The sequence below is a fragment of the Neolamprologus multifasciatus genome, chromosome 11 (genome assembly GCF_963576455.1).
Source record: "Neolamprologus multifasciatus chromosome 11, fNeoMul1.2, whole genome shotgun sequence".
Classification (NCBI taxonomy): Eukaryota; Metazoa; Chordata; class Actinopteri; order Cichliformes; family Cichlidae; genus Neolamprologus; species Neolamprologus multifasciatus.
The window spans coordinates 33,961,376-33,979,492 of NC_140449.1; the positions used below are offsets into that span (position 1 = coordinate 33,961,376).

General features: G+C 40.9%; 1 protein-coding gene across 2 annotated transcripts in view; it reads left to right on the forward strand.

Moving 5' to 3' along the window:
* The window catches only part of LOC146509095 (lamin-A-like), a 47,612-nt gene extending 29,741 nt beyond the window's left edge, over window positions 1-17,871 (forward strand). For both annotated transcript variants that reach the window (XM_085177229.1, XM_085177230.1), the window contains exons 4-14: window positions 6,416-6,572; window positions 7,157-7,282; window positions 7,822-7,992; window positions 10,500-10,625; window positions 10,740-10,960; window positions 12,889-13,201; window positions 13,458-13,565; window positions 14,191-14,310; window positions 14,401-14,463; window positions 15,643-15,807; window positions 17,075-17,871. In XM_085177229.1, coding sequence (XP_085033355.1) covers window positions 6,416-6,572; window positions 7,157-7,282; window positions 7,822-7,992; window positions 10,500-10,625; window positions 10,740-10,960; window positions 12,889-13,201; window positions 13,458-13,565; window positions 14,191-14,310; window positions 14,401-14,463; window positions 15,643-15,807; window positions 17,075-17,110 — 1,606 coding nt within the window. In that variant the 3' untranslated portion in view covers window positions 17,111-17,871. The remainder of the gene's footprint in view (window positions 1-6,415; window positions 6,573-7,156; window positions 7,283-7,821; window positions 7,993-10,499; window positions 10,626-10,739; window positions 10,961-12,888; window positions 13,202-13,457; window positions 13,566-14,190; window positions 14,311-14,400; window positions 14,464-15,642; window positions 15,808-17,074) is intronic.
* Window positions 17,872-18,117: the final 246 nt, after the last annotated feature.

Genomic DNA, 18,117 nt, shown 5'->3' on the forward strand with positions numbered 1-18,117 from the left:
TCCTGGAGATGTCCCAGTCAGAGAAGCGCATCGTTGAGATGCGTTTTGTAATCTTCTGATTCCAGTTTGTGATTACATCAGGGGGAAACAGCTTTTGCAATATTTTCATTTATTTTTGTGTGTCAGAACTTCTCAGTTTAAAAAATTGCTTATAGTCAAGGTGCCAATCTTACCTCCCAGGAGCAAAGTTATTGGAGTGTATTTAATTTGCAATTTTTATTTTCACTTCAGTTTCTTTCTACTTAATTTCCCAGATGGGTTTTCTCATTTTAGTTCAGTTTTTACCATTAAAATGTTTTTAGTTGTACTTTTCATTCATGTCAGTGGAACTTTTGGCATTTTTAAAAATTTTACATAGTTTTGTTTTCATTTTTCTGCAGATGCAAAATGTAAAAAGTTCAGAACTGATGTTATAACGCACTCAAATCATTATTTATAAGCAGGGATGAATCCATGAGATCCTGCTTATACAGGTCGCTTGGAAAAATTTAGCAAAACTAACAAAGACTAAAACTAAAGAAATTCATAAAATCATTCTATTTATTTAATGTAATTTATTTATTTATATATTTCTTTTTTTCACTTCATCTAATTGTAGTTCATAGATTAGAGTTTGACTATAATAACTGTAGTCAGGATGAGTCAGTCGTGCCATTTAATCCTGCGTCCTAATGTTCCTGACTTATAGTAAAATAATTACTTAGTTCCTTTTTCCTTTGTAGTTCATATAATAGGAAGTGAGGTTAGAGTGCAAACGGCTCAAACGTTCTTTACCTGACATACGTGCTTTTTTGCCTATTTAAAGCTGAAATTGTGCTCGAAGTCTTTACGTTCAGAGAAATGTGAGTAAATTAGTAGTAGCTGCAGTTTCGCAGACAAACGTGCACCTTTGCACCTCCCTGTTCAAAGCCACTGACAATACTCATTTAATAAAACCATTATTGAATGCAATCCTATTGTGAGTTTTTGGTTTAGTCCCTCAAAGCGTTGCACAGCACAGAAGCTGCTATAAAGTAATTAAATAAGTGGGTTTTCCCAAGCCATTAGGGATTCTCGTGAGTGTCTGTATGTTTTTTTCACTCCACCACTTTGCTTCACACTGAAGTATCTCAGCAGCAATCGGATTACTGTGAAATTTCTGTACAGAAATGCTTCAGAGTGCTACCAGCAGAAATTGTCATTCAGCCTGTGAGGGGTATCCTTCGATTATCTAGTAGATGGGATTAAATTCAGTCTGCCACATCCAGCCTGCAGACTTTGATCTCCAGCCTGTATATAAAAGATGGCGACACGGTGAAATCAGCCATTGGTCACGTTTTGAAACCTTAGGTTGAGCATCTTGGCTGGATGTGACTGAAAGTCAAAGGACACTGCATTCACATGTAGTCGGCTTATCAGAGACAAAATAGGTCTATTGTTAAATCAATAACAATCAAACAAGACTTAACCGTGATCAAGAACATACATTTGAACTGTTTTGATTAGAAACAATCCTTTTGGCCTGGTTTGGGTGTGTATGCCTCCATCCATACAGTAAGGACACCATATGAGGGAGGTAATAATAAAAACATCAACACCACCACATGTGTGTCCGTGTTGGTGCTTGTCTCCCTTTTTATAGGAAGGTCCTGAGAGGTTAAGCCACGGACCCGTACGTTACATGATGGATGGAGCGTGCTCGTGACCTCCTGAGTTTTTCCCCCTGCTGTGCCCTATTTAGTGTCTGCTTGAAGGAATGTGAATGTCGGGAATTTGAGCTGTTTGCAAGAAAGAACCTTTCTTTGGAAGGAGGGATGGACGTAGTCAAACTGTACAGTTTAAAAATGCTTTCTTTTTCTGTAACGCCTGTTCTCTGTTTTCTCCTTTTAATCAAACATTTTATTTGAATGCGTTTTATACATTTCAAAATATTTGTTGACTCATATCAACATTTAAATGCCATTTACAGATATCAGGGAGCTGGGATCTGTTATGTCAAATTATTTTTGTTTTTACTATTCGTTCACATTAAGGAAGTTTTTGATTTTCAGGATCTCAAAAACAAACAAACTGGAAAAAAAATCATCATTGCTTTTTTTTTTTTTTTTTTTTTTTTTTCTTTTAAAAACATCAGCATGGATGCTGTCAGCACTGACCTGCTTTTATTTGTGTCTACTCAGTAGGGCTGCACGATTTTGCATAAAATGAGAATCACGATTTTTTTGCTTAGAATTGAGATCACGATTCTCTCACGATTTTCTTTTCCAGTATAAATATTTATTGCACTTATTAACTGCACATCAACTTCGTAACAGTTGAGACTGAACATAAAAACAATAAATAAACATAAAAACAACAAATGTCTCACATTTTGTTGTTGCTGCAAAATGTTGTACTGCTTGAAATTGCGTCTCCACCGTTGCTCGACACTGCGTGTATAGAGCAGGTAGTGCAACAATAGAAAAATAGTTGCGGGACGGCACTGTGTAGCGTTTGTCTAGGTGTTGATCATTTTCCTAAATCCCTCGTTTTGCACAGTGTTGATGGAGCCATATCTTTGGTCAGGTGATAAGTAATAGCCTCCGTAATTTCTTTGTGCCTGCGGGAGTTCGACGGGTATAGGGAAGCGCTGTATAAGGTTCCCGTTATTGATGTTTGGGTGGTTGACAGGCGTGATTGTCTGCCAAAAACTGATTTCCAATGTTTCCGTGTATTTTTTATGTGTAATATCTTTACGTATGTTCATAAATAGACTTTGGTGAACAGGGTTTACAAAGGGGTTATATATAGAATTAAAAAAATATCAGTTTTTCAAGTATCTTTACAACTCTGTGTTATTGTACTTACATTATAACCAATCCGGTCCTTTATTCCTACTTAAAATATTTTTACAGAACTATTGTAATATTTGCTGCCTTTTCTGCTGTCCTCTTGGCCAACTTACTCTTACAAAAGACATTTTTAATGTTAATGAGATTTTTTTTAACTGCATAAATAAAGGTTATATAAAAGTCACTGCCAAAAACTGATTGCGGCTTGTACCTTGTTACACGAATGTTGTTTGTAGCTCAAGATGACTTTATGTCATCCATGAGGGATGCATTTGACATCTGTTTCATATATTATAGCCCAACAAGTTACTTATAGCCGTTTAAATACGAGCAATCACTTTTTGGCAAATACCGGAAATCATTTTTTGGCAGACAATCACTTTTTGGCACAACACCGGGACGGATTTTCTCCTGTCACTTTCTCGTCATCCCTGACGTGCTCTCCGTTGTTTTTTCCCTGCTAATTTTAGCATAACACGGCACAGCTTCTGGATCACGTGGTATAAGGCTCCGCCCTTGTCATTTGTTGAGCAGGAAGAGTGAGCGCTTGTTTTCATGCAGATTACGTCCCGGATCAAAATGCGGTACAATCGTCTTTTTTTATTTTATTTTTATTTTTATTTTTATTTTTTTAAATCGCTGTCATTTGGAAATGAGATCGCACATAAGTATGAATCGAGATCGCGATTTTCTAACGATTAATCGTGCAGCCCTACCACGAGGGCTTAAAACCAGAACAAAACAAGAGCACTACTTTCAGTGTGACAACTTGGCTGCACAGGGTGACCCAACATCTTAACAATCACCCCAGTTCATATATATAATCTAGTTATAGCATAAAGTCACAATATCAAACACTCGGCCTGCAAGTCTTTTAGCTGCAAGCTTTTCTTATTCTTTTATGTACGAGGAGAATACAAACTGCAAAGCAGCATGTTGATACAGTAGAGGCACATCTATCCATTAATTCACTGCTGAAGCTGATCCACTGGGCCCATTAGCTTTAATGAATGTCACAGCAGACACACACACACACACACACACACTCGTCTGCTGCAGACTCACACTGTTAAAACGGTCCGTTGGAGAAAATATTAACATCCAGACAAAGAGCTGCATACTTTCTGGTAACATTTATCTCCAGCTGTAAACAAAAGAGTTTATAAGTGAAATGAAAAACACACCTCTCATTGTCTCCTTCTCTCATTACAGCATGTTTGGGTTATTTTTCTTTCTTTTATAGACGTGCACTCGGTATGTTAATGAGCATTGCGGTGAATTTAAAATATCCCACAATAACATAAAGCAGCGACTTTAGTAAATAAGTTTCCAGAAACTTATATGAGCCTTGAGGAGCACGGCACCTCCTCATGTTGTTAAGCTATATTAGTGTTATTACAGTTACAACAGTATAAGCCATTAAGACGTTTTATAGCAGTTGTCACGTCTCTTTTTACACGAGTCACTAATCTGTGCAGTGGGAGAAGCTTGGAGCTCTGTGATGACTGACACGTCTGAATGAGGCAATAACTGTGTTGGTCCAACAACTGTTGTAGGTGTTAATGGTGCATTTTGTGCTGCACTACACCTGAGCCATGAAGTCATTCTTTGACAAGTCAAATATGACAAATAGTTGCAACACATAAGTAGGGACCGATATCGTTCTTCCTTCCTACTCTGGTGCAGTCATATCAAACAGAGGTTTATTCAAAGAAGGGCAAGCTGGCCATGAGCAAGGCTTTTAACTCCAGCAAGTATTTGTGATGTTTATAGAAACATTCAGTTCAGTAATATATTATTAATATTAAAAACCAAACAAAAAAACCAACAGATCTGAAAACTGAGTGAAAAATCTGCTTTGATTCATCAGCTGTTCATGAAGAATGAAATGCTGTGTTCATGAGCAACAATAAAAAATGTTGTGATGTAGAATTTTGATGATTATTTTTTTAAAGAGCACGTGTGATAAAGTGCACGTGAATCAGTCCCTGAGCTGCGTATGTCTGTGTTTGTGAGCAGGCCGAGCCAGGACGCTGATTTGATTTGGGCCCATCAGAAACTGGGCGGCCCTCCTCCTCCTCCTCCTGTCCTCCTCCTCCTCCTGCTTCTTTTTTTTTCCCTTTTTTAAAAAAAATATTTTTAAATCTGAACATAATCAGTCTTGTGAGCTCCTTTTTTCCCCCTAAATCCGCTTCAGTTTTCCGCTTTCTGCCTGTGATGCATGTTTTTTCGGTTGACCTGCTGTTTGTTTGGCTCTTTTTTTTTTCAGGAAAACAAAGTTTCGCTTTCATCCTCTTAAAAAGAAGTCCTGGGTTTTATTGAAAGCAGTAATGGATATTGATTGCTGCGTCATAAACGCATTTTTGCTTTGGAGTTTATATCTGTCAGTTCACTCTGCTGTGGGGTATCTGTGTGTCTTTTTGCCTGCTTCTCCATACACTGGCTTTCCTAACGGCCTGAGGTCTGTGTGAGCAGCCTGGAAGCGTTCTCCTGCAGCAGATGGTCATTATTAGTGACAATGAAGAATGGCCCACAGGGCCAAATAGAATAATAGGGAGCCCATTTCCTCCTCAGTCGTGCATGAGCCTCTGTCCAACCCGTCCCCCGTCTTCACGTTGTGCTGGAAATATATAGTTTTTCCACAGGCACTTCCAAGATTTCTTTTATTTTTTTCCCCTCACACAACTCTCTGAACAAACACGAGTTCTCTTAAAACGCCACAGGTTGTCTCAGAGAGAAGTTCATGTGTAGTTTGGGAGTCCAATAACAGCACAGCGTGTCATCCACAGCTTCTCTCGCTGCCGTGTACTTTGGTGCTATTTATCGCTCGGCACAGATAAAGAACAGATTCTCCTTTTATAACTTTGTAGATTTTAACCTGAATGGAAGCTAACAGGAAATCTATACTGCAAGTTACCAAATACATTAACTGATGGACTGATGGAGGGTAACAAACCAGTCGACAGCTAAATAAATACATAGAGAAATAAATGGCCTAATAAAAAAATATGTTGGATTTAATGTTACGCCTGTGACCTTCTGTTACATGGAAGGATTTGTGTTGAGGACCTTCTTTCACCTTCTCCACTGAAATACAGACAATAGCCTAAATGGAAGTTGATTTATAGAAAGCATTTATATTTGTTCTCTTATTTATTTCTCCTTTTTTTCTTTGGTCACCTACAAAAACTGCTCCATGGATGGCAAGGCAGCTTTGTTTTATATAGCACCTCGAACACAGCTGCACCTTTTTAAAATGATTTAGATTATAAGAGGCTGTTAGACCTAATGTGAGTGTTTAGATGAGAGGATGGAGAGCTAACTTGTGTAACATGAGAATCTGTGGGGATCGACTCACTTTCAGGATCAGCCCCAAGTGGTGGTTAGCGGAACTGCAGTTTTTGGCATTTTTGATTAGCTTCTTTTTTCACTACTGGATGCGGCCACTTGCAGTGCTTCAGTAAGGCTGATAAAATGCTTGTCTGTGGGGAATAAAAGTACATTTATCAGCAGGGATATGATGAGCACAGTTAGAATACACAACAATGACACATAAAGTACCAAAAACATCTACAAACTACATCCTGTCATCCTTATCTTCACAGGAACACCAAGAAGGAGTCTGACCTGGAGGCAGCTCTGGTCAGGTTGAGGGACCTGGAAGCCCTGCTCAACTCCAAAGATGCTGCCCTCAGCACTGCCTTGGGGGAGAAGCGAACCCTGGAGGCAGAGGTGAAGGACCTCAAGGCCCAGCTGGCGAAGGTAAAAGACATTTCTATTTATTTTATGGAGTCTGAATTGTTTATTTACTGCTCAGTTTTTTCTTCTTCTTTTACTCTGTGGTTTGAAGCTTAGCCTGAAATTTGCAAATGAAAGAGAGATGTCCGTGCAGGCTGCATGGATATTTACTGCCCATTTTGCACTGATAAAGCAGGAGTCGCTCTTTAATATCTGCAGACCTGCACCGATTGTTTAAAGCTATTTGCAGAGTGCAGAATCACTTTGGCTGTCTGTGTGGTGCTGATCTCAAAGCAGAAACACCCCAGTGGAGTTTTATTTTATGTAAACCCTCCAGCAGCTGATTATGAATGAGGATGTGGAGGCGAGACAGACAAAATTGCATCTTTTGCTGTTTGTTTTATCAATGAACGTTACTCCTGAGGTTGTGGCCTTGCTCCACCTACTGGCCAAACTGAGGAACTGAAGGTTTTTCTTTAAGAGAGGCTCACAGATTAAGCAGCACAGATTGGACCTTGTTCTGTATTAGATCTCTTTTTGTGTGCTTACATGTTTCGTCTAAAAATCATTTCTCTCATCTGGTTTCTCTCTTCGTGCCTCCTTTCCAGTTGGAAGTAAACTTGGCTGATGCCAAGAGGCAGCTGCAGGATGAGATGCTGAGGAGAGTGGACGCCGAGAACCGCCTGCAGACCCTGAGGGAGGAGCTGGAGTTCCAGAAGAACATCTACAACGAGGTTCCTGCTCTTCACCTCAGCACTTCTATTTTTACAGAGCTGTCTCAGTAATCTGTCCTACTTTTCATCTTTTCCACAGGATATTGATTTGCTTCCAACCACCTACTTGTTGTTTTTGCATGTTTCCCTTCAGATCTGTCTCAGAGCTGTTTCTTCTCCTTCTAGTAATGCAGAACAGATAGAAGTCTGCACAGAAAGAGCAGATATAATGATGCCATAAGAGCTGAAATGTTCATTTCCCAAAGTTGGCAATTTTGTGCTTTTTCCAAATGTGGAATATCTTGAAGATTTGTTTTCTGTTGGAGCTCTGAACAAAGAATTCGTGCACAGCAACCAATTAATTAATACAATTACATTAATTGACAAGGGCAGGTTGGTGGTGGTATTATTGTTTATGGTGCATGAACCAAACATCAGTGCGAATCAGTCTTTTTCGAGCATCATTCATACAAGTCATGTGACAAAAGCAAACAAGGATGGGGACCGCCACTCTGAGTTTACATGTTTGTATCTTACACCGTCTCCTCTGTTGTCTGCAGGAGCTGCGTGACTCCAAGCGTCGGTTTGAGACCCGCATGGTGGAGATTGACAGCGGGCGGCAGCTGGAGTTCGACAGCAAGCTCGCCGAGGCTCTGATCGACCTTAGAGCCCAGCACGAGGAGCAGGTCCGCCTCTACAAGGAGGAAATCGAGAAGACCTACAACTCCAAGGTAATTTGCTCTCTGCCCTAGAGGTGGGAATCACCATACATCCCACGATACGATATTATCACGATACTTAACGCACGATACGATATTATTGCAATTTTTAAAAATATTTTGCGATATTCAGATTCTGTACATAAAGGTAAACTTTATCAATATTCATTTTCTCTAATATCAAAGTCTCACACTCAGTCTTTCTCTCATTTCAGTTTGATTGTTGACAAACTGAACGGTTTGTATTACAGTCTAGTCCAACTTAACTGAATCAACCATCTGGTACAATTATAGCTATTCTGAACTATGCAGTTTATGAAAACTATGCAGCCCCTTCAGCAACTGAAGAATTTGAAAGTAAATTAAAACAAAATATAATTTTACATTAAATAAAAAAGTTTTAAACTTAATTAAAATAAAACATGTCTTAAATTAAAATAAGTAAACTGTCATGTTTATTGCTGCCATAAAAAAGTTAAACACATTTGGACAGTGAAGGAATGTCAGGATTCTTGCTCAGAAAAAGGATCAACATGCTCTGAAGTCGGAGCACAAAAACCTTTTTTGTAACAAAATATCGATTTCTGCTGTCCCTGTATCGATACATTATTAGCAAACAAAATATCACCATACTACACAGTATCCATTTTTTCCCCCACCCCTACTCTGCCCGGGAAAAACGGTTCTGTCACCACCTAGAGTCAAAGTATGACATCATTTTCACTTCATATAATTCAAAGAATTCATTTGTCAGCATCTTAGTGTACAAAATGCTTCATTTTTGTACAAGTATATTCATTAAAAGCGAAGCCAAAATGAAACATAATTTTTTTTCTGTGTCGTCATGGTCCAACCTGTTTTTTTTGTTTTTGTTGTTTTTTTACCCGCCACTCGCATCACTGTGGAGAAGGAAGGGTATATCTACCTGTGAGATGCTCATGCTTGTAACATTATGACAGGATGTAAACATTTATGGCCAAACTGTACAATTTCTTTCTTTTCACACTAAAAGAAACGACATATCTTCAGGGTATCCTGAAGATACCCAGGACTGGGCGTAAACTTAGAGGAGATCGTGCTTTTGCTGTAGCAGCTCCAAAACTGTGGAACGAGCTTCCTTTAGAGATTAGACAGGCCAGTTCTTTATCTGTTTGTAAGTCACTCTTGAAAACCCACCTCTTTACCCTGACCTTTGACACCACGTGAGATGTTGGTTTTTTATTTTTTATTTTAGTTGTTTTTAGGTGATTCGATGCTGTTTTATCTTGTTTTTGTTTTAATATAGGGCTGTTTTAATTTTATGTTTTATGTGTTTTATTTATTTATTTATTTTGCTGTTTTCTGTTATTCTATTGCTTTAACTTATTTTCTGTACAGCACTTTGTTGCTGTGCTGGGTATTTTAAAGTGCTTTATAAATAAAATTGGATTGGACATCGTGGCCTGTACACGGGCAGAGGTGGAGTAACCTCATGCTGATCAGCAACTAAATAAAACATCTGAGAAATGTGTCGTAGACGTTTGCAACACATTGTAGGATTTAGATCTCTGTGGTTTTGTTACTATGAAACAGATCATGTTTGTTTCTTACAAAATGGTAGAAGAAGATTTTGCTGATTCTGTGAACGAAGATAAAAACAGGACATTACATTCCCACCTGTATGAACTTTGACATCCAAGAACAAAACAGTAAGATGCTTAGGGCTAAAAAAAAATAAAAAATAAAAATTAAATTTATTTAATGGATATATATTGTACTTTTCTGTTATTAGTGATATCGGAAAAAAAACACATTTTAATCATTTTAATGTTCCAATTTTCAACATAATTTGCAACACACACACACACACACACACACACACACACACACACAGATAACTGAGGGCTCTGCAGTTGCAGGAATTGATCTTAACAGTAAGTTGAAAGAAAACCTGTTTGTAGGAAACACCTGTCGATATGAAAATAACATCCATGTGGTCAGTAACAGTTACTTTGTGCAACACTATGAGAAACTCCAGGTGTGACGCGAGGTAGGAGGATTTATTTCAGATGCTCAGTTTGCTTCCTGCACAGATCAGGCGGCTCTGCTGGCGAGCTTTTAACTGTCGATGTCGGTAGATAGAAGGAAAGAGACACATTTTTCTGGTTGTTACATTTTATTATACTTCATTCTTTTTACCTTTTCAGCCCCACGAGGTGAGTGTTGCTCAGTTTCATTAGATGGAAAGGTCGACATTGCAACATTGTAACAGCTGATATCTCCAAAACTGAGCAACTCGTACAAAAAGAACCCCGATGGATTTAAAGCTTACAGACCAAAGGGTGAACTGTCCTTTTACTGTGGCCGTGGTTATGGCGGGCCTTGTCGTTTAGTTTTTTATAAGTAATGCTCCTTCATCCCATTACTTTGACATAACTTTATTTGGGTTTGTTCATTCGAGCTTTATTAAGAAGGTCAGACTTTTTCTGCTGTAGTTGAGCCCTGCTGGGAGCTGACTGCCTCTTCTCTCTGCCCGACAGTTGGAAAATGCTCGTCAGTCAGCTGACAGGAACAGCAACTTGGTGGGAGCTGCCCATGAAGAGCTGCAGCAGACCCGGATCCGAATGGAGAGCCTGTCAGGCCAGCTGAGCAAGCTGCAGAAACAGGTACTTCCACTCGCAGCGTGTCAGTGGATTGTTAACCATCAGGTGGATTTCTCGGATCCAAGACAAAGTGAAAATGTAACCGGGCGGCGTTTGTGTGTCTTCTCTCCGAATCAGCTGTCGGCAAGTGAGGCCAAGACGCGGGAGCTCGAGGAGGCTCTGACACGCGAGCGCGACCTGATGAGGCGACGGCTGGAGGACAAAGATCGGGATATCACTGAGATCCGAGCCCGGATGCAGCAGCAGCTGGATGAATACCAGGAGCTGCTGGACATCAAACTGGCCCTGGACATGGAGATCCATGCTTACAGGAAGCTGCTGGAGGGAGAGGAGGAGAGGTGAGGTTGTTTGTAAAACAGCTCTACACCCGCGTAGATGCCCACAAGGCCAGAAGTTGTTACGGGAAAAGAGGGAGCGCTAACAAGTCAGTGAAAAATTGGTTTGTGGGGATAACGAGTGAAAACTGAACCCAGTGCTCCATAACCTCGGTGAGGACTTCTGTGCTCCGAGCAGTGCAATAAATAACCAATTAGAGTCACTGCCATCCTGCAGGTGGACACCTGTGGACCAGGCTTGGCTTCATTTTGTTTTTGGTGCTTTTGCTTCGGGGCTGTTTGTCTTTTTTCCTTTTCCTCTTTTTTAGCGTAACGAGGGTGTAAATAGAGTCCTAACTTTGAGGAAAGCACTATTTCTATTTTAAAACCAGGCCATTAAACACCTCGTCAGAGCCATAAAAAATGGTTTCACCACGAGCTGAAATGCCAACAGTGAGCCTCACTTCATCACCCAGCGGGACTGTTGGCTGATTGTGCGGAGGAAACAAGTATATTATTATAAATATGAAGTGTGTTTATCAGTGCATTCAGTACAGGCGTGTAACTATTGTGAGGTGCATCGTGACGTGATGCATAAAGCAAACAAAAACCAAGAAAAATGCCAAACCGGCTTTAATTAACTACCAACAACAGCTGAGTTTCAGGGACACGCAGGAATCCGAGTACTTATCCACACCCACAGAGGGAGGGTCGTAGTGTACACCTTGGACAGGTTGCCACTCGTATCACAGGGCACACTTGGCAACAGTGGGAAGGGGAAAAAAGCTTTCTTTCAAAGGGAAGAAAGCTCCAGCAGAAACGGGCTCAGGGAGGGCGGCCATCTGTTTGGGATAAGAAGAAAACACAAGAGGAGAAAGGGACAAAGAGACGACAGACAGGACAAAACAAAACTGAGGTAAAGAGAAAGTTAATGGCACGCAGCCAGCAACGAAACGTGACTGACCGAAGTATATTTACAGTCACAAAGTTTATATATTGTTCATTTTCTTATTTGACTCAGATTTTTCATGAAAGTTTTTCATGAAGAGCATAACTCAGATATTCTTCAAATGTGATTTGGGCCTGTTTTTTTTTTTTTCTTATTACAAATCAAAATTAATGTGGCTTTTATGTCGCTGTAGGTAACCTACTGCTATCCAGCCAATACAGCTCATCGGCTCCTCATGAATGTCTTGACATGAGTCTCTTGTGGAGAGCTGCTAACAGACAATTTAGAGCCACATTTCATCCTGTAATAAATCTGTTTCATTGCAGCCGTTTGTATCACAATCCAAAAACTGCTGCCTGCGACTCCACGTCCACACAAACATGCATGCAGCAGCCAGTGCTCTATATAATAACTCTTTATCCTCGTCCTCTCTGTTACGCTTGCTATCATCGCCCTTGGTGTTAAAATGTTCTTCTTTTAAACATGTTGGTGTAGCCCGTGTTTAAACAGTAATGTGAAGAGCTTGCACCAGAAACAAAGTTTTTCTAAATATGAAATAAAAAACAAAACCTATTAATAACGTGCAGAAAAGCTGTATTATTTCTGATGGCCAGCAGGGGGCAGCATGTGTGATTATGAGGTTTTTGAGAAAATGACCCTGCTGCTCACTTTATCCGTGACCTCAGGAAACAGTTTTCTGATAATTTCATGGTGTTGGCCACGAGTTTTACAACATATAAGGTAAAAAGGACGATATGGGAGCATATGAGTTCAGGGTGTTGTTGGCGTTGGTACCACAGTCTGTTAATATCATAAAAAAACAAACGGCGAACAAGGTGCAGAATCAGTCAGAGATATAATTATACGGCTGTTGACTGTCTTTAACCTGATGAGGTTTGATGGAGTACCAGAGCAGTGAGGATGTAATCCTGGCACTTAACCAGCAGGTGCATTTGCACACGCCCTCACCTCGTATGTATCCTCTCCCACCATCTTTCCCCAGGCTGCGTCTGTCACCCAGTCCTCCACCCACTAAAGTCACGGTGTCGCGGACCTCTGCCTCAGGCCACTCTCAGACCACCCGGGTGCACCACTCCTCCACCGCCGCCGCTGCCTCCAGCAGCCGCAACTCCTCTGGGATGAGCGTCTCAAAGAAGCGCCGCCTCCACGACAATGACAGCGAGACCTCCAGCGTGACAGGAAACACTGTGACCAAGACTCGCATCAGTCAGCAAGCCTCGGCCAGTGGACGCATCACGGTGGACGAGGTTGATCTGGAGGGGAGATACATCCGTCTCAGCAACAAGGCTGATGAGGTAGCTGAGATTGTGCATTACTATACAAGCACACTGAAATGGGTGGGGGAACTCCAGGCCTCGAGGTTTTAGATCTCGCCCTGGGTCAACACACCTGAATCAAATGTGTTGGCTCAAGGACACATCTAAAACCTGCAGGACAAACGGTCCTTGAGGCCCGGAGTTCCTCACCTCTGCTATAAAAATATTTCCAGTGTCTTTAGTGGATTTTTTGTGACTCTGCCTAATCATCATTCTCCAACTTTCTCTTATGCAGGACCAATCACTGGCCAATTGGCAAGTGAAGAGACAGGTTGGGAATTCAACCCCAATCATCTACAAGTTTCCCCACAAGTTCACTCTGAAGGCCGGCGGGACTGTGACTGTAAGTTACACCAAGCCTCCTTCCTTTCTTTGCCTCTTTTTAGAGACTCTGTGAATATGTTTGGACACTACTGATGCCGCGATGCTTCGAAGGTGCCATTTTTGTTTTAGTCATGTTTTGTTTCCTGCCAGTGGCTCAAAATGTTGTAAATGAAAGATGGGAAACACTGAATGTCAACACAAGAATTTCTGTTTAATCCTTCACAAACATTTTAGCAGTTTAGAGACACCAGTTGTGTGTAAATGAAGTAAAAACAAAGTGATATAAGGACAAACTGGTGCATGCATGAAATGCAGGTCTGCACCAAAAAGCTCAATATGAGATTTAATATGTGTTAAGCTGGAAATCGTTGAAAGCTTCTCTGGCAGAGTTGAAGAATAAAAATATGGAGCTGAAAATGAGCAGAATGGGAATCCATCATGGTTACAAACTACCAGCAGTCGTTGTTGCAAACACAATCAATAAAAGCCCCATAACAATAAAGTTTTCAGCAAGTGTAAATGTATCAAAGGAAAATCAAGACAAGTAGAAATTTGACTGAGATGATCACCTCAAGAAGCACAAAATAGCTCGCAGATATTCTCTTTGCTTCCTTTTTCAGTCCTTCACTGTTTGACTTTTCCAGGTCTGGGCTGCATCTGGTGGTGGAACCCACAACCCACCCACTGACCTGGTGTGGAAGAGCCAGAACTCTTGGGGTACTGGCGACCTGCTGCAGACCTCCCTCATCAGTGCTAACGGAGAGGTCTGACTTCACTCGCTTTGTATTGTAAAGTTTCTTCCTTCTTCTTTTTAACTGCTGTGTCTGACTTGAGTTTATTTGATTTGCCATCAGGAAATGGCCATGAGGAAAGTGACCCGCACCCTGTTCCGTGACGACGATGAAGACGATGACATGGTAAATTCCTCCTGTGTTACTCAAAGCAGCCACGCCTTTGACCCCACCTTCTTTTATTCTGTATTAATTTTAAAAATGATGTATTAAACAATACGAGATCATAAAATAAGACTCAAAATAATCCGACTTCCTGTTGCGACCAGAGGAGGCGCCCCCTGCTGACCGGATGCAGGTTTAAGGCTTAACCCTTTAAAACCGGTCGGAGCGGCATGCTCTGTTTTGCGTAACTACTTTTAAATCCCGGTAGCTCTGCAACCACGTAAGCTAGCGCAATAATTTTTTTTGCATATGAAACCGGAGGAGTTGTACTTACATCTTATGCCATCAGCTTGTCCTCGGTCACAGTTTCCTTCCACATATAGCTTTGCAAAAACTGCATAAAAAGCACTTGCAGCAACAAAAACATAATATTCCAGAAACACGCTCTGCCGATCCGATCAGCTGTTTGTAACACTTCCTACGTCCATCAGCACGAACTATTGCATGTCCGCCATGACCTGCCCGAAACCGGAAGTGACGTCATTTTTGCGGAAATGTAGTTTTTTACCATCAGGGCCTCATGAGCCTATACTGGTGTTTTTAAAAGTTATCTTTGACTTTTTTCCTGTGTCGTTTCTGGGATGCTTAGGACTCATATTGCACTGCTGGAAATAGTTTATTTTGATGCATATGCTGCTTTTTTGCAAATTTGCACTATAATATATATTTTCGTTTTTCCTGCAGTATATAAAAATTGGTGTATTTCAAAAATAAAACTATGAAGACACTCAAAATAAATTTCCTGAGGTGGGAAAATATTTTGTGCAACTTTTTTGTATTTACAGTTTTGAGGGATAAGCCTCTTAAATTTCTCTAACTAGAAATATATGTTAAAAAGCAAAAATGATTTTTTTGCAATTTATGTAATTACTATGCACTTAATGCAGACATATTATTAAGATTTGGGCTGTAATGGTTGTATTGATGTATATCAACTTGAAATGCTCCCAAAAATGGCTCTACAGCATGTAAAAATATAGTATAAGCTCTGGCGGACTTGGTTCTATGGAAGGTCTTAAAGGGTTAAGCTTCACTTTTCAGACCTGAACACTCTGCCCATCTTTTATATACAGTCTATAGTAACCTGACCACTAAGCAGTAAAGCAGCATTGAGTAACTGATGTGTGGCGCCCTCTGCAGGGAGCTCACAGCACAAGCGGCGCAGACAACGAGTACAACCTGCGCAGCCGCAAGGTGATGTGCGACTCCTGCGGGCAGCCGAAGGAGCGCGGCGGTGGTTGCGGCAGTCTAGCTGAAGGCCTCCCAGGACATTCCTACTTCATGGGCACCAATGAGCCCAGACAGGTACTCCACAGTCAACACATCCCTGCAGCAATTATACAGCATCATTAATAACTGTGTTTTAGGATCAAAGTGTATAATATTTGGTTCTATTAGTGATTAAAATTGTTGGCGGCGACTATGCACAGAAAACGGACAACATGTGTGGGTTTTTTTGCTTATTCATCTATAAATTTAGAGTTTCCTGTTGCACAATAATGCCCAGATGTTCCACATGTTTTGGAGTTCTGTACTGTAAGACATTTAAGCATCGGAAAAAGACTTTTAGCAGTTAATTTAATTACTAATCAACAAAATTGGGGTTTAAATGGGATCCAAGATCGCAAATACTCCCTCTCTCTATTTCCCGAGAACTGTTTTGATACAAAGTGCAGTTTAGAGTCGCAGAAAGGTTTTGGTTTGCGCTGCATTTCGACACATTCCCAAACATCAAACATGAGCAAAAAAACCTGTTACTTTTAACTTTGCAGACGTGGAATTATTATTAGATGCAAAAACATAAATGATGATCACAGAAACGGCAAACACTGAGGTGATGAGAAACAGCTCAGAGCAGCAGAATCCTAGATGCAGGTAGGAGGTGGTGTTGGTGGTGGAGCAGAGTAAGCTTATGGAGACTTTGAACAAGCATCAATCTGTATCAATCTTTCTGTTACTCTGGACCAGGGGTGGGCATTTCCAGGCCTCGAGGGCCGGTGTCCTGCAGTTTTTAGATGTGTCCTTGATCCATCACAGCTGATTTAAAGGCTAAATGACCTCCTCAACATGCCTTGAAGTTCTCCAGAGGCCTGATAATGAACTAATCCTTCGATTCAGGTGTGTTGACACAGGGTGAGATCTAAAACCTGCAGGACACCGGCCCTCGAGGCCTGGAAATGCCCACCCCTGCTGAATGATGAACACAAGTCATCCACCACTTCAGGGCTGAACAAACGGCTTCTTTCATTTCACTTTTAACGGTTGTTTCCCCCAATTTACCAAAAGCTTCAGAAGATAATGAAGCAAGAGGCGAAACCGAAATCTGATTTAAACTGAGACACGTGGCTTTTAAAAAAAGGACATTTCTAAAGTTCAGCTGCACAATTTCAGTCCAGAAACACGGCGCTCGTTTTCCCCACAGCTCCCATTTTAACGCCTCGTAAAGACTCACTAACAATAAAACGTCGCTTTTATTAATCTGTATTCTAAGCATCAGGACCGCAAATGAAGCATTTGGTGTCGAATTACACAAATAAACAAAAATCAAACATTGCTGTCATCTCCTCCTCAGGGCCGCATGAAGCCGGAGAACTGCTCCGTCATGTAAAAAGCAGACAGCACCTCACCTGAACCCAGCACCTCCTGCAGCCCACAGGGGAGAATGATTTTTCTACCGTCGGGATGTTTGTCTTTATTTTTTTATACGATTGTGTCTTATTTTGTATTCAGATTATTCTGCGGGTTAGATTTGCTTTGAGGTTTTTTGGCAGAGGGCGAAGGATTTTCACATATAGCTTTCAAGTTTGTATATTCAGCTTATTTTACTGCATGTTTGCTGTTTGCTGTTTGCTCGTGCTGTTCTCCGCTCTGCTTGCACACACACACGCGCACACACACACACGCACACACACACAGCTCCAGTGACCAGGGCTTGTGCTTCGATCCGAGACGGGGTTTCACATTTAATGGCCAGGCTGTCAACACTCAACACGCACAGCTAGTGGACCCTATCAGGCGTACAGGCGAGAGGAGGACGGCTCCTCTGGAGTTTGTTAATCACGTTTGTTTCGCATCAAACAGATCAATTCTTTATTTAAAGCCAATGTTTACAACTAAAAACATTTTTTGGAGCAGTGTTGTGCTATATTTATGGATAAAATATCGTAGGAAAGGTCTCCAGAGAAAGCCAAAGCGATGTAAGCTCAGGGTTTTTTGTTTGTTTTTTTCACCTTAGCCTTAAACAAACGGGGTGATGATGTGTTTTCTATGTGATGCTGTCGGGCAGCTGTGGTGCACACAGAGAAAATGAGTATTTGAGATGAATATATGTACACGGCTCGCTCCCCAACGAATGTATTCATTATGTTTTTGGAATGTTTAAAGAAATAAGGGAATTATTGGGTTACTGGTTAAGTGCGTTTAATCACGATGGGAGAGGTTTATTTTGTACCTGGGGGGATGTCAGCAGACTGTTTTTTGATAGATTGGGTGCCATATATAGAGAGTATATATTAATAGGCTCTGTTTCTATTTGCAGCAGATTTTGGACATGACTGTTTAACCGATTAGAAATACAGATGTGCCTTCAGAGGCAACATCTGCAGTTTTTGTTTT